The sequence below is a fragment of the Suncus etruscus genome, chromosome 7, assembly GCF_024139225.1.
Source record: "Suncus etruscus isolate mSunEtr1 chromosome 7, mSunEtr1.pri.cur, whole genome shotgun sequence".
NCBI classification, from domain to species: domain Eukaryota; kingdom Metazoa; phylum Chordata; class Mammalia; order Eulipotyphla; family Soricidae; genus Suncus; species Suncus etruscus.
The window spans coordinates 131805380-131822317 of NC_064854.1; the positions used below are offsets into that span (position 1 = coordinate 131805380).

The 16938-nt window shown below is 42.5% G+C and overlaps 1 protein-coding gene across 1 annotated transcript; it reads right to left on the reverse strand.

Annotated features, from left to right (window-relative positions):
- Positions 1 to 2181: 2181 nt before the first annotated feature.
- LOC126013201 (zinc finger protein 345-like) lies at positions 2182 to 16695 on the reverse strand. The gene is made up of 4 exons (XM_049776179.1): positions 16566 to 16695; positions 5380 to 5460; positions 2621 to 4352; positions 2182 to 2536 (listed from the first exon to the last, which is right to left on the reverse strand). Exons 1-4 carry the CDS (start codon positions 16597 to 16599, stop codon positions 2230 to 2232), a joined length of 2154 nt encoding a protein of 717 aa, XP_049632136.1. The 5' UTR covers positions 16600 to 16695; the 3' UTR covers positions 2182 to 2229.
- Between the last annotated feature and the right edge of the window lie 243 nt (positions 16696 to 16938).

Sequence of the window (16938 nt, forward strand, 5' to 3'; positions counted from 1 at the left end):
GACTCCAATGATTCTTAAGTTGTTTCTGTTGCGCTTATCATAGACTTCTATTTTCATCTATTCCCATTCTTTGACTAATTTTTCCATTGTCTGTTCATTTGCTTTAAGTTTTTTTTCCCAATCTCTCCTGCTGTATGGAATTGTTATTTATCTCATCTTCCACAGCAGCAAGTCTATTCTCAGCTTCTGATACCCTGTCCCAGAGCTTATCCATTTTGTCATTCGTTTTCTGAGTTTTTCAGGCCTGTTAGTTGACATGTTATTTCAGTTTGGAGTTTTGTGATTTCTGTCTTCATATTTTCTTGGTTCTATTTAGTGTTCTGTTCAACTCGATCCATGGTTTCTTTGAGTTCGTTGAGCATCTTCCATATTGCTAGTCTAAAGTGCTTATCTGAGAGGCTGATTAGTTTGTTGGTCATTATCTGGTCATCAGAATTGTCATCTTCATTCTCTATATCTGATGCTGGCCTGCATTGTTTCCCCATTGTCACACTTGTATTGTGGGTTTTTCTATGTGTTGTGGTGGTATTCATTGGCTAAATGATGCAGGCAGCCACACTGCTCTGGCTCCGCCTTTTCTGGATGGGTCGACTAGCCTCCAAGGGAGGGGAGTTCTCCGTGGATGAAGCCTCACACAGGATCAAATCTTAGGCCCAAGCACGCAGCAAAGAGGAGAGTCTGGAGAGAAATGCTGGGCTTCAGTGATTCAGCACAGTTCTTAAGTGTAATTTTTTCTTCTTGTTGTGATGTTTTCTTAGAGCGCATGGCCGCGTAGTGAAGCGGAGCCAAAGTGCTCTGCTGGAGCCTCTTTTCAGCCCACTCCCAAGAGGTTCACGCAAAAGGACAGTAGACACACAGAGGCAGCACTCACAATTTTTCAGTCAGGCCCCACTGGGCAGGCGTAGTTTTGTGGATTTTCCCAGCCTGACGTCACAAACAGGGGACCTGGCTTCTGCCAAGTACTGCTTATAGCCCGTTTTCACGTTATGGAGCAGTTCCTTGGCCTTCCTGCCCTAGAATTGGCCTCTGGGAGAGCAAGTTTTCTGGAGCCTCTTTTCGGCCCACGCAAGAGGACAGTAGATAGACACACACAGGCAGCACTGAGAATTTTTCACAGTTGGGCACTAACACATTCTTACAGTGAGCTGTATGTCCTAGATCTTGCGCAACAGTGCCAGGGAGGGTACAAAATGGAAAATGGAATTAATCCAGGCATATATGCTAATAGTGTCCCCTATAGGGAACTCTCTGTGTAGAGTTAAGAAAAAGCTTAACCACCACTGATGTGGCACAAAATTCAGAACAAAACAGAAAAGCAGACAGCACAGCATAAAGCACTAAAAATAAAACCAAGAAAACCTACAGGAAAATACACATTCACAAAAGTTTCTTGCTGTGTTCTTTCAGGTAAGGCAGAAAATTCAACAGGAGCCCAGAGGTAGGGAGCCAGGCACCAGCCTGGCATCTAAGAGCAACAGAAAAATAGTAAACAACACTGCTGGACTGGACCATCAAGACAATATGGTGGGTGCTTGGCTCAAATGTGGATGTCCCAGGCTGAATCCTGACCCTAACACTAACCCCTAATCCTGACCCTGACTCTAACCCTATCCACCCTAATCTTTTTTTTTTTTCGTTTTTGGGTCACACCCGGTGGTGCTCAGGGGTTACTTCTGGCTCTATGCTCAGAAATTGCTCCTGGCAGGCTCGGGGGACCATATGGGATGCCAGGATTCCAACCATCGTCCTTCTGCATAAAAGGCAAACACCCTACCTCCATGCCATCTCTCCGGCCCCAACACCCTAATCTTAACTACCATAAATCTTGGCCTTTTGGATGTTTCCTACAATTACGTCATCTTAAATATATTTTTCTGAGAAAGCCTAGGAATCAATTTACTAATTAATAAATTAAGGTGACTGCTGTCTACACATATAAGGTACTGATTCTGTTTAATGTTGGGTGATAGTTTTTTCTGTCCATTCTATTCCCCTCCACTTTGAAGGGGGGTTAGAAAACATTAAGATCAGAACTACATAAGCATGTATTTTATTTTATATGTCAGAACACTTCCTGGATACACAATGTAGATTGTGTTGGTCGCATTTTTTCCCTGTGGATGCGATGATGTTACTGCCCATTAGTCTAGTTTCTTCAAATATTGGCTTTCTAAGGTGTGCCCTCTGGTGTAATGAGATGCAAAACCTGGCAGAAGCCTTGCCACCCAATCAGCAATCATGGCGTTCTCTTGTGTGTGTCCTCTGGTGTCTTATGAGACCTGTCCTCAGACCGAAGCCTTTACCACATTCTCTGCAAATATAGGGCTTCTCCTCTATGTGCGTCCATTGGTGTGAGATGAGACCTGATCTCGCACAAAAGCCTCGCCCACATTCTTTGCAAACATAGGGCTTCTCCCCTGTGTGTGTCCTCTGGTGTGAGATGAGACTTGACTTTGCACTAAAGCCTCGCCCACATTCTTTACATATATAGGGCTTCTCCCCTGTGTGTGTCCTCTGATGCGAGATGAGATGTGATCTCTCACTGAAGCCTCGCCCACACTCTGTGCAAATATGGGGCTTCTCCCCTGTATGTGTTCTCTGGTGTGCAAGGAGATATGACCTCCGAACAAAGCCTCGTCCACACTCTCTGCAAACTAAGAGGTTCTCACCTGTGTGTATCCTCTGGTGTGCGATGAGAGTTGATCTCAGAGTATAGCCTTGCCCACAATCCCTGCAAACATATGGCTTCTTGCCTGTGTGTGTAAACTGGTGTGTTATGAAAGCTGACCGATCACGGAAGTCTCGACTGCACAACCTGCAAACATAGGGTTTCTCCCCTGTGTGTGTCCTCTCGTGTCTAATGAGATGTGACTTCCGACCAAAGCCTCGTCCACAATCCCTGCAAACATGTGGCATCTTGCCTGTGTGTGTGAACTGGTGTGTTATGAAAGCTGACCGATCACAGAAGTCTCGACTGCACAACCTGCAAACATAGGGTTTCTCCCCTGTGTGTGTCCTCTTGTGTCTAATGAGATATGACTTCTGACCAAAGCCTCGTCCACACTCTCTGCAAACATGGGGCTTCTCCCCTGTGTGTGTTCTCTGGTGTATAATGAGCTGTGACTTGCAACCAAAGCCTAGTCCACACTCTCTGCAAACATGGGGCTTCTCCCCTGTGTGTGTCGTCTGGTGTTTGATGAGAGTTGACCTCCAACCAAAGCTTTGTCCACACTCTCTGCACATATACGGCTTCTCCCCTGTGTGTACCCTCTTGTGTCTGATGAGATTTGACCTCTCACAGAAGCCACGCCCACATTCCAAACAAACATAGGGTTTCTCCCCTGTGTGTATTCTTTGGTGTTTGATGAGTCTTGACCTCTCACTGAAGCCACGCCCACACTCTTGGCAAACATGGGGTTTCTCCCCTGAGTGTGTCCACTGGTGTGCCATAAAATAAGACTTCTCACTGAAGCCACGACCACACTCCCCGCAAATATAGGGTTTCTCCCCTGTGTGTGTTCTCTGGTGTCTGAGGAGAGTTGACCTCACACTGAAGCCACACCCACACTCCATGCAAACATGGGGCTTCTCCCCTGTGTGTGTCCTTTGGTGTGTGGTAAGAAGTGACTTTGTACTGAAGCCATGCCCACACTCTCCGCAAACATAGGGTTTCTCCCCTGTGTGTGTCCTCTGGTGTGTGATAAAATGAGACCTCTGACTGAAGCCTCGCCCACACTCTCGACAAATATATGGTTTCTCCCCTGTGTGTGTTCTCTGGTGTTTTGTGAGACTTGACTTCCAACTGAAGCCACGTCCACACTCCATACAAACATGGGGTTTCTCTCTTGTGTGAGTATTTTGATGCGTGATGAGATTTGATCCATCACCGAAGCCTTGCCCAGGCCTTACATACTTGTCTCTTACAATTATTGGCAAGTCTATCCGAGGAACAACTCCATCTGTCTCCTTTGAATTTTCTTTCAGGTCTGTGTTAATGTCTTCCTCAACTGTCATCTGTTTACTGGAACTATCTATTTGACCACTAAATAGTCTAGAAAAGGCTGTTGATATTCTACTATGACTCATCCTATTAGCCAAATGTATGGTACTTTCTATGTTTTTCTCACTTTCAAGTATGTCATTCTTTGGATTGTCATTAGATAGATCAGAATGCTGCTGCCATTGGTTCAGTTCATATCGACAGGAATTCTCTGATTGAGGGCGCTTTCTTCCAGGTATTCCCAGGAGGATCCAAGAAGGATGACTTCGTTTCATGTGACGAATGAGAAAGCTCTGATTGGAGAAGCTGAGAGAGCAGAAGGAACAAGGATGAATTTCTGGCTTCAATTCTGCTGAAAGAGAAAGGTTTTGGTCAGAGTAGATGTTGACAAGACTGTCTGAACCTAGCTCTATCCCCCGCTAAAGCCTGTTCTAGCTTTGCTTATTTTTCTTGATAAAGCAAGATACAATCTTCATGCTCCTAAATAGTCTGGTGGGTTTTTCTGTTTGGTTGTCCCATCTAGTCCCCCAAGCCAGGATCAATTTCTGAGTGCATAAACAGGAATAAATCCTGAGAGTCAGCAGGTGTGGCTCAAAAACCATAAAAAGTAAAAAAAAAAAAAAAAGAATTAGTTGAATGAAACCTGGTTGAATTGGCAACATAGGTAGAGTGAATACATGTTGTTTTTAGGTACTAAATAAGCTGACATAAAAAGGGCAAGGCAGGTTGGAAGCACCATAGTGAGGAGCTTGGAAAAATCTATATTAGCTTTGTAATTGGACTTGCTGATAAATGGTTTAAAATACAGACAAAAATATATTTCTGAGTGGGCCAGAGGACAGCACAGCCAGGGGGAGGGGTTGTTTGCCTTGAGGCCTACCCAAATTCAATTCTCATCACCCCATAATGTCCCCCAAGCCCACAAGGAGTAATTCCTAAAGCAGAGGGCCAAGATTAATCCCAACTATTATCACTAAGTGAACCTCAAAATTAAAGGAAGAAAATCACTTCCTTGGGGATATCAAAAATTCCTAATGATCTAAGGGCAAAGGTCAGAGCAAAGGAAAAATACAAGGGGGCCTAAGAAGGGCACCCCGACATGGGTGCAACCACACTGAGACCACAAAAATGGAGTGAAGAAATATGGGATCTGTTCTAAAGACCCACGGACATAAAACCAGAAATAGCAAAGGTAGGACAGCAAAGCAGCAGAGTATTTTGGGACTCAGAATCAAGGTAATTCAAAGGAAGCAAGAGATGTCATACACCAATGACCTGGGAGTCCCAAGGCCCAAGCCCAGGGCCCCCATCTCATACAGGCCCATGACAATCCACACCCAAACCATACCCTGAGCCCAGGAGGCTCTTCCCACACTCACCAGCAAACAGGCTTTGTGGCAGCCTCCCCAGGGCACCTCCTTCCAACCAGGAGATTATCGCAGGCTTTACCCCAAAATACCCTGCCACAGAAAGATAATCTTGGTTTAGAGACAATAAAGGGGACACAGCAGTCCCTGCTCTGGATCCCTAATGAAAATGGCCAAATTGTACAGAACAAATGAAGAACAGAATCACTGCTCTCCATATGCATGTTGGTTATTGCAGAGATGAGAATAGGCTACAATAAAAAGAGTCTACTTGAGGGGGATGGAGAATACAGCAGAGGGATGGGGAAAAAATAGGTCAGTACTGGCTTGCACATGGCCAATCTTCATTTGACCCTGGTACCCCCAGTACTGCCTTGTGTCCCTCAGGGAGTGAGCTAAAGGTGAAAAGCCAGGTGCAAAACCAACAACCATCAAAGCCCAAAGGTGTCTTAAAACAAGGAGACTGGAGGCTGCTGGTCCTGATCCTCCTACCATCCTGTGCCAGTGGACACAGGGACCCACTGGTCCCTCCCATCAACCTTCCTTTACCCAAACTATAAGAATGTTAGTGCATTTGCTTAAGGACATTTCAATTTATATCATATATTTTCAGGATGACTGAACATAGCACTTCTTTTTCCTAAAAAAATATACACCTCAAAACCCAGTTGAACAAACCAATTAATTAGTTTGCAATATTTTTTTTTCATATTTAGATAACTTCACCTGTTTTAGAAAATAGTTGCTGGGGCCAGAGAGATAGCATGGAGGTAAGGTGTTTGCCTTGCATGCAGACAGTCTGTAGTTCAAATCCCAGAGTCCCATAAGGTTCCCTGAGCCTGCCAAGAGTGATTTCTGAGCATAGAGCCAGGAGTAACCCCTGAGTGCTACCAGGTATGACCCAAAAACAAAAAACAAACAAACAAAAATAATCGCTAAAGCAGAAATACCTCTAGCCACTTTTTATACAATCCATTCAGTAGATCACTTTCTTAAACACCCTGCAACTGTAGCATTCCAAACCACCAAATGCAAAGAACAATGGAAAAACTAAGGAAGATATCTGCAGTTGGGATTTTGAGAGAAATCCTGGCAAATTTACAAATCCACCAAAACACCTGAGCCTTACAACTAAGGACCTAAAATCAACCCTTCATGTTTCAGCAACAGAGATCAAGGAGTCACTACCTGGTGAGCATAAGATAACTATAGATTCAAAGAACACTTTTAGAAGACAATAGAATCTATACAAATGGAACTGAAGGAAATAAGAAAACATGTTAGCAAGCCACAATACCAGATATATACAGCTGGAGAATTGTACAAAGTTGAATACAAAATGAAAGAAGTCAAAAATATTAATAAATAAGTCAAAAAAGAAATGACAAATAATTGGAAAAAATGTAAGGTACCTATTGAACAAAGACAAAAGGAATGATCTCTGAATGACAGGAATATCAGTGGGAGAAAAAAGTGAAAAAAGAAAAAACAGTGAGGGAGATAAAAACAAATTTCAACTCTCTGGAAAGAGGTTGCTATACAAATCAGACACAAAAAAGTGCAACAAAATAGACCTCAACAGAAAAAGCAGAAAGGCATATAGTAATCCAGATGGCAAAACAAAACAAAACAAATCCCAAAGAAACAAACAAGAAAGGAAAAAAGGAAGGATGAAAGAAAGAAAGAAAGAAAGAAAGAAAGAAAGAAAGAAAGAAAGAAAGAAAGAAAGAAAGAAAGAAAGAAAGAAAGAGAGAGAGATAAACTCTTTAAAGCAGTGAAGGAGGAAGAACTTTAAGTATAAAGAAAAGAACGTAAGAGTCAAATCAGATCCCATTTAAAACACCCAGGCATAGAGTGGAATGACATATTCAAAGCATTAAATGAAAGAAAGTTTCAACCTAGAGTCCACTGCTGAGCAAGCAAACTCTCACTTTCACGGGACAAAATAGAACTCGCAATATTCATGCCAACAACTGACTCTAAAAGAACTATTCAAAGAACAATTACATAAACCAAATACCAGATTGTAACAACAATAGCAACAACCCTACACAACATAATGTCATAGGAGCCCTTTCTGTCAATAGCTTCCTTAAATGTCAATGGACTAAACTCTCCCTGCAAAAGGCAGAGTAGCAGCTCAGATTAGGAAACAAAACCCGACCACGGGTTGCCTGCAGGAAACACACTTCAAAGTTCAGGACAGACATAGATTTAGAATAAAAGGATAGAAAAATAATTATACAAGCTACTGAAAAACAAACAAAAGTTGGAACAGTCATGCTTACATCAGACCAAATTGCATTCAACCTCAATCAATAATGTACTTAGAGACAAAGATGGACACTACTTATTGACTAGGGGAAGAATAAACCAAGAAGTACTAACTCTGATCAACATTATGCACCAAATGTAGAGCCAGTGAAATATGTAAGGCTTTTACTAATAAGCCTAGAGAAACATAGGGACAGCCACATGATAGTAGTGGGAGATTTCAACATGCCATTATCTCCACGAAACAGATCGACTGGTCAGAACACTAGCAAAGATATAAGAGCCTTAAATGAGAAACTAGAAGAAGTAGGACTGATAAATCTATACAGGACTTTTTCTCCTCAAAAAGCTGAATTTCTTCTTCATTTCTTCACATTCTTCTCAAGGGCACATGGAACCTTATCTAGGAGAGACATTTCAGGATACAAGTCTAACATACAAAAATTCACAAATAAAAAATCATACCAAAAATAAATTATATCAAGCACCATATCAGACCACAATGCCAGAGATTATAAAAAGATTATAAAAAGATGTGGAGACTAAACCTGGAGGCTAAACAACATGCTGCTCAAAAACAGCTGGATCAAAGAGGAAATCAAGGAATGAAGAGATTCCTTGAGATGAAAGATAATGAAGAAAAAACTGACTAACTCTATGGGAAACAGCTAAAGCAGTAATTAGGGGAAACGAAACAATACAGGCCTGCATGAGGAAAGAAACAGACAAAATCAACCACCTAAAGCAGGGGGTCTCAAACTTGCGTTTGCGGCCCTCCATACAACATTTTGTGGCCCGCAGCGGCCTTCAAATATCACAGTATTCGTGATTATTCGCTTATTGAATAATCACAATAAAAAATCGCATTAGTAAGAAAAAAATCGCATTAAACATTTGCATACCCCGAGCAGTTCTGTTCAGGGTATGCAAATGTTTAATGCGATTTTTTTCTTACTAATGCGATTTTTATTGCGAATATTTGGTAAGCGAATAATTGCGAATACTTTGCGCCTAGTGCAGACGTCATTTCTGCTGCTCCTGCCCGCTGTCCCTTGCATTATCGGAGGCCTAAGGGAGAGAAGTTTATTACAGAATTAGATTCTGTCATACCTTCATCATGACTTCATCAAAGCCTGCAGTGAAGAGAAAGATTGATGACGAGCACAGACAATTTCAGGAAAAGTGGGAGACGCAGTATTTCTTTGTTGAGCACAGCGGCATCCCCATGTCTTATTTGCTTAGAGAAAGTTGCAGTGCACAAGGAATACAATTTGAAATGCCATTATTCAACTAAACATGCTGAGGGATGTGCAAAATATCAAGGAAATGAGAGAGCCAAGTGGGTTGCCAGTCTTAAAGCATGTCTAATGAGGCAACAAGATTTCTTCAAGAAAGCAGCCAAAGAGAATGTTGCATCAATCGAAGCTAGTTACATGGTTAGTGAGATGATTGCTAAGGCAGGGAAACTATTCACAGAAGAAGAGTTTGTTTAAAAATGCATGTTACAGGCTGCAAGTATTATCTGTCCGGAAAAGAAAGGTCAGTTTAGCAAAATCAGTCTTTCTGCCAACACTGTGGCAGAGCGCATTTCTGAAGTGTCAAGTGACATTTATCAGCAACTGTGTGAGAAAGCCAAATGTTCTGATGCATACTCAGTTGCTCTTGACGAGGGCACAGATATAACAGACACTGCGCAGCTCACAATTTATGTCCACGGTGTTGATTGTAATTTTGAATTGACAGAGGAGCTGCTCACAATAATTCCAATGCATGGTCAGACCACCGCTAATGAGATATTTTGGCATCTGTGTAATGCCATTGAGAATGCAGGTTTGCCATGGAAGAAGTTTGTTGGAATAATAACCGATGGAGTGCCATCAATGACAGGGAGGAAAAATGGACTGGTGGCACTTGTTCAAAAAAAACTTGAAGAGGGTGTAGAGAAGGCCATTGCTCTTCACTGCATTATCCATCAGCAGGCCCTTTGCAGTAAATGCCTGCCATGTGACAATGTGATGTCTGTTGTTGTGAAATGCATCAACCAAATCAGATACAGGGGCTTAAGCACAGGAGGTTCCGTGCTTTTTTTTTAGAGGAAATGGAGTCAGAATATGGAGATGTGCTCTATTTCACCGCGGTACGTTGGCTCAGCAGGGAAAATGTCCTGAAAAGATTTTTTGAGTTGAGAGAAGTGAAAGACTTCATGGAGAAGGATGGGAATGCTGTTTCTGAGTTGAGTGATCACAAATGGCTCATGGACTTAGCTTTTCTTATTGACATTATACATAAGCTGAATGTACTAAACAAGATGTTACAAGGCCCAGGGCAGCTTATCAGTGCTGCCTATGACAACGTGAGAGCATTCTCCACAAAACTTGTGTTATGGAAATCCCAGCTCTCTCAGACAAACCTTTGCCATTTCCCAGCATGCAAGGAACTTGTGGATACAGGCATACCATTCAGTGATGAGAAATATGTTGATGCTACTTTTAAGGTAGAGAAGGAATTTGATCACAGATTTGCAGACTTCAAAAAGCACAGAGCCACTTTCCAAATTTTTGTGGACCTCTTTTCCTTTGATGTGCAAGATGCCCCTCCTGTGCTTCAAATAGAGCTCATTGACCTGCAATGCAACTATGCTCTCAAAGTCAAGTTCAGGGAGATTAGTGGAAAAGCAGAAATGCATGGGCAATTTTTGAGAGAATTGCCCCCCAGCCTCCGAGCTTTCCCGAATGTTCAAGCGCACCATGTGCCTTTTTGGGAGCACATATTTGTGTGAAAGGTTATTCTTCACATTGAACTTCAATAAGTCAAAGTACAGGTCTAGACTTAATGGTGATCATCTTCAAGCCATACTGAGGGTCTCAACTGCTTCATCTCTAAAGCCAAATGTGGTTCAGAGTTGTGAGAAGAAGCACTGTCAAGTCTCTGGCAGCAAGGTATAGGCAAAAGATGCCATGTTCTATTCATGTTCAGAAGAAATAATTAAAACTGTTAATAATGACGTTTGAGGCTTTTTTTTTTTTTGAAATCCCTTATGCGGCCCTGCCTCACCCTGACTTTGCCTCCTGTGGCCCCCAGGTAAATTGAGTTTGAGACCTCTGACCTAAAGGGACACCTTATATATGTGGACAACCAACAGCAAAAGAATCTAAACACAAGCAGAAGAAATGAAACAATACAACCAGAGCAGAAATCAGTAGTAAATTATCAACAAAAACAATAAAAAAATTGATGACACAAGGAGCTGTTTTTTTTAAATAAATAAACAGACAAGACAGACAAATCGCTGGCAAGACTCACAAGAGAAAGAAAAGGAATTATTCAAATAAATTGAATCAGAAATGAAAGAGGAGAGAGTACAACAGACCCGCAAGAAATCATGACATTACAGGAGTTTATTCTGAACAACTGTATTCATTTAAGCTAGAGAACCTAGAATAGGCAGATTTCTGGAAAAACAGGCCAATCACAAGTACGGACATTGAACAGTAATTAAGAAATTCCCACCAGGACCAGGAGGGTTGACAGGTGAATTTTATCACACATTCAGAGATGTCACTACCATTGACTATCCAAAACATTAAAAAGATGGGACTATTCCCAAATTCCTTCTATGAAGCTAATATCACACTCATTCTCAAAGCTGACAGATACTACCAAGAAAGAAAACTACAGACCAATCTCACTAATAAACATAGATACAGAATCCTTAACAAAATTTAGCAAACCAAATCCAACAACATATCAAAAGGATTATAATCCTCACCAAGTGGATTTTACCTCAGGAATGCAAGGATGAATCAGCAAACACAAATAAATCAGCAACATACACCACATCAGTAAAAGAAAAGATAAAAATCACATGATCATATCTATCACTGCAGAGAGAGCAGCTGACAAAATCCAACACCCATTCATAAAGAAAACCCTCAACCTTCCTCAGGATAGTAATAGCTGCCTATTATTATTCTTAATGGCGGAAAACTGAAAGCATTTCTACTATGGTCAGGCACTAGGTAAGGATGCCCTCTGCCTCCACTCTTATTCATCATAGTATTAGAAGTCCAAATAAAAGCAATCAGACAAGAGAAGGAAGTGAAATTATATTTGCAGATGACAAGATGCTATACATCGAAGACCCTAAAGAGTCCACACAAAAGCTCCTGGAAACAATAAACCAATACAGCAAAGTGACCAAAGCCAATACACAAAGACAGTTGCATTCCTTTACACAAATAAGGCCTGAGAGAAGAAAGAGATCAAAGACTCTATCCCATTTAAAATACTGTCCAATGGGGCTGGAGTGACAGCACAGTAGGAGGGCATTTGCTTTGCGCAAAACCAATACAGCAAAGTGACCAAAGCCAATACACAAAGACAGTTGCATTCCTTTACACAAATAAGGCCTGAGAGAAGAAAGAGATCAAAGACTCTATCCCATTTAAAATACTGTCCAATGGGGCTGGAGTGACAGCACAGTAGGAGGGCATTTGCTTTGCGCAAGACCAACCCATATGGTCCCCTGAGCCTGCCAGGAGAGATTTCTGAGCACAGAGCAAGGAATTATCCCTGAGCTTGTGGCCCATAAAAAAAAAAAAAAAAAAAAAAAGCCCCAAACTGTAAGATGAAACCCAACTATTAACCCAAAACAAAGGTGTTCCCCCATTTTCCTCTTTCCCACAAATCAGTTTTGATATGTAGATCCCACCTGGATTACTCTCCACCTTGCCTCTCCTGGTGTACTGGGAACTGGTTTTGTTGTGTATGTAAATATTTTAGGGGATTATTATGTTACTGACCCTACCCTGATTGGTGATTGTGCCCTACCCTAGGGTGTGACCTGGCATTCTGCCCCCACCCTAGGGTAGTACCTGATTCTGCTTCCACCATTGGGTGGTATCTGATCCCACCATTGGGTGGTGCCTGATTCTGGGGGATAAAAACAAGGGTCTGTGGAAGGCTCTGGCAGAGACCACAAGGGAGACCATGAGCAGCCACTGACTCCATTACTCTCTCCTGACTAGCTTGGATTTTTATTTCTTCACCACTTCCCTGCTTCTTCAAACCTGTCTGTACTGGGGGTGGGGTGGGGGGTAGGGTAGGTAGAATTACAATGCATGGGGTAATTTCACAACACTGGAGATTTTATTTCTACTGACCTCCAGAGACTCAGAACCCAGGGACATGAGAAGACCACATGATGATGCGGTGATCCTCTGGTGGATAATCACTATGATGGCCTCCTTGATTTGGACTGAGTGTGCAGTGCCCATCACTGGACATTGGTGGACATTGCCCCATTCTAAATTTGTTAGAGACCCTTTCAGCCAGAAGCAGACAGTGACAGGGAGAGCTGAAGACTCTGAGCAGCAACCCAGAGACTGAGACATTATCACCTTTCTTCTACCAAAGGTGTTTCGTCTGAGGACCTTGGCCCATCCAACATAACAAGGTCACTGATGGTGTAGTAGCCAAAGAGAAAGCTCCATTTCAGGAAGTCATTAACAATAACAGGGAGATGAACAGGTACACCACCCAGATTCCAGCCCAATGAACCAAAGGCCTTTCCATCCCATATGACGTCATCAACCTACTACAGAAGGATCCAAGTCCAGCAGAAGACCATACTGTGGAGAACCTGCTTTCAGAACCTCTGCAACTTTCTTATAGGCTAATGCCTTGATCCTATTTGCATCAGTCATTATATTGCTGATTCAAATGTGTGTTCTACCTGTACAGATTCTAATAGTTTCTGTTTTGTTCTAGGCCCCCTGCAAATAGAAAAATCTGCAATCAACTTTAGTGGTTTAATATCAGTTTGCATAGTTCTAGTTTGTAAAAGTTCTCAGCTATCCTAGTGAATGTTTTCTAATTGATGTTTGCATGTATTATTTAGCAAGTTATTCACCAATTAGGTCTGCAAAAAATGTTCTAATGTTTTTGTCCACACAAGTTTATGGAAAAGGAACTTCAATACTATATTCTTATTACAGTGTTCATTATACGAATGTTTTAGAAAACTTACTTTTAAAATATATATCTGCAGAAATGTTCTTGTGATTTTGTTTAGAGATGTTCTAGACTTATATTAAGTGCTCAGTGTAAGAATGTTTAAGAATTTTCTCTCCTTCCTTCCTTCCTTCCTTCCTTCCTTCCTTCCTTCCTTCCTTCCTTCCTTCCTTCCTTCCTTCCTTCTTTCTTTCTTTCTTTCTTTCTTTCTTTCTTTCTTTCTTTCTTTCTTTCTTTCTTTCTTCACACCTGGCGGTGCTCAGGGGTTACTCCCGGCTGTCTGAGAGATAGCACAGTGGTGCTTGCCCTTGCAAGCAGCCGATCCAGAACCTAAGGTGGTTGGTTCGAATCCCGGTGTCCCATATGGTCCCCCGTGCCTGCCAGGAGCTATTTCTGAGCAGACAGCCAGGAGTAGCCCCTGAGCACCGCCAGGTGTGACCCAAAACCAAAAAAAAAAAAAAAAAAAAAAAAAAAGAAATAGGCATGGGGGACCATATGGGACACCGGGATTTGAACCAACCACCTTCGGTCCTGGATCAGCTGCTTGCAAGGCAAACGCCGCTGTGCTATCTCTCTGGGCCCATGTTTAAGAATTTTCTAACTGGGGTCGGCGAGGTGGCGCTAGAGGTAAGGTGTTTGCCTTGCAAGTGCTAGCCAAGGAAGGACCGTGGTTCGATCCTCCAGCGTTCCATATGGTCCCCTCAAGCCAGGGGCAATTTCTGAGCACTTAGCCAGGAGTAACCCCTGAGCATCAAACGGGTGTGGCCCGAAAAACCAAAAAGAAAAAAAGAAAAAAAGAATTTTTAATTAAGTGTATCTGTAAAAAGGTGCTAATGTTTATGTTCAGAAAAGCCGATGAAATAAAATTTTTGTGATATGAATAAGACAAAGATATGGAAAAAGTGAATTGTTTGAGAACAAATATGCACAATCTGACCTTTGATGCTTTTATAGCCAATTTTTATTGTGCCTATAGAAAAGTACCCATTTTATAATTACTGATCTAGGGTTCCTGCCTCTAGCAGAGAAAAGCAGAACAAAACTTATAGCTTTTCCTAATTTTGTTTTGTTTTAAACGGAAAGGGTGGAATTTTAGCATGGCACCCAGCTATTAACCCAAAGCAAAGGCATTCCCCCATTTTCCTCTTTCCCGTAAATCTCTCTTTTGATATATAAAGCCCACCTGGATTACTCTCAACCTTCCCCCTTGTGGTGTAGAGAGAATTGGTTTAAGAAAAGAAAATGGAGTTCTGGCTTTTGGCTCTGGTACAGACCAAGTGGGAGAAGCCTTACTCTTGCCTGACTAGCTTGGATTATTTCTTTGCTGCTACTCTGCTTAAAACCTCTCCAATGAAAACCAAAAAAAGACCTCTCCAATGGGAGTCAGAAATATATGCAAGGGATGATCTCATAACTTATGGATTTTAGGTTACAATCACTCATCATTAGGGAAATCCAAATCAGACACCAATAAGGTACTACATTATACCAGTGAGGATGGCACACATCAAAAACACTGGGAACAATCCCTGCTGGCGGGGATGTGGTCAGAAGGAAGACTTCTCCACTCCAGTGGGAATGCTACCTGATCCAACCCTATGGAGGGTTCTCACTACACTCAAAATTGAGCTGTCACAAGACCATGCAAACCCTCTTTTGGGTATGTATCCCCTATGCAGAAAGATATTCATCCAAAAGAATGTCTTAAAAAGGAAAAGCTGGACTGATATTACGGAAGTTATCATTCATGTGACATGATCAGAACTGACAATGATTCGATCCCAGGAAACATACAGCTTCCACCAAGCCCCAACGAAGGCATTTCTGGGTGCCTATCAGGGCATAGGTCACTGGACTGCCTGTATAATCCAAATATAAAAACAAACAAAGTCGGGCCCGGAGAGATAGCACAGTGGTGTTTGCCTTGCAAGCAGCCGATCCAGGACCAAAGGTGGTTGGTTCGAATCCCGGTGTCCCATATGGTCCCCCATGCCTGCCAGGAGCTATTTCTGAGCAGACAGCCAGGAGTAACCCCTGAGCACTGCCGGGTGTGGCCCAAAAACCAAAACAAACAAACAAACAAAGTCGAATTGTCCTTGGCCTGAGAAAGAATGCAATGTACTGTGTAACCTGCTCTGCATGCAGGAACATCAGATTTGATACCAGCCCAAAATAATGTGCCAATAAGCTAACTAGTAGAACTTTTGAAATCATGAAAAGAAATTCACTCACTTATAAATTCTGAAGTCTCATTAGGATTGAAACAATAGTAGAGAGAAGAGCAAGTGACCATAAACAGGATAACCCGGGGATGATCAATAGCAACTAAGATGATGCTGAAACCCATCAGTAGTGATCCTCGAAACAGTCCAGAGGCTAAGATCACTTGGTTCAGAAAATCACATCACTTTTGGCCAAACCCAAAGGAATCAGGGTCAACTTCTGGGTCTGTGCTCAGGGATCAAATCCATTTTGGCCCAGATATGTCAAACCTTCAAAACAATGTATGTCACTAATCGCTGAAAGGACATTTACAAATATAAAGTTGGATTCAGCCATGAAATAGAGGCTGAGGGTCAGAACAGTAGGGAAGTGGAGCCAGAAGCATAGCACAGTGGTAGGGTAATTTCCTTACAGAAGGCCAACCCAGGACAGACTGAGGTTAGATTTCTGGCATCTCATATGTTCCTCTGAATCTACCAAGAGCAATTTCTGAGCATAGAGCCAAGAGTCACACCTGATAGCTGCAAAGTTTATACATGAACAAACAAACAAACAGTAGGGAAGGGCTTGACCTTGGGCTCAGCAGAATCATGACCCTGGATGAGCCCATATCTCTGCAGATCCAGGCACCTCCTTGTCACCCCAGGTTGTAGCCCACAGCAGTGGCCCAGGGCCAGGGCAACTCTCACCAACTGCCTGCAGGTGCTCGTAGGTTTCCAGCATCACATCCCTGTAGAGCCTCCTCTGAGAGACGTCCAGGCATGGCCACTCTTCAGGGGAGAAGCTCACGGCCACATCAGGAAAGGTCACCAAGTCCTGAGCACACAAAGGAGGGGGTCAGGGCCAAGGCTCACCCAGGGCGGTAAGGGGGAAATAGGATTGCTTAGGGTCCTAGTGTATTCAGGGACTCTCAATCTACCCTCTCGAGCACCCTGCCTCCACATTGTCTCTCCACAGGCACTCAGAGGGAAGTTCCCAGACATCATGCTAGACAGCCAACATGATATGCTGACAGTATTCAAGAAGGTCCTTGGAGGTGCTGCTTTGCACACAGACCACGTA

Bases quoted from the DNA above. Each gene is read 5' to 3' on its own strand.
- LOC126013201 (XM_049776179.1), bottom strand. From the start codon at position 16,599: ATGCTGGAAACCTACGAGCACCTGCAGGCAGTTG. The intron at 4,353-5,379 runs GTGAGTGTGGGA...TTTCTCTTTCAG, and splicing joins GCCACAAAGCCTGTTTGCTG to CAGAATTGAAGCCAGAAATT. The intron at 2,537-2,620 runs GTCATATCTCCT...CTTCAGTGAGAG, and splicing joins GGACGAGGCTTTGTTCGGAG to ATCACATCTCATCTCGCATC.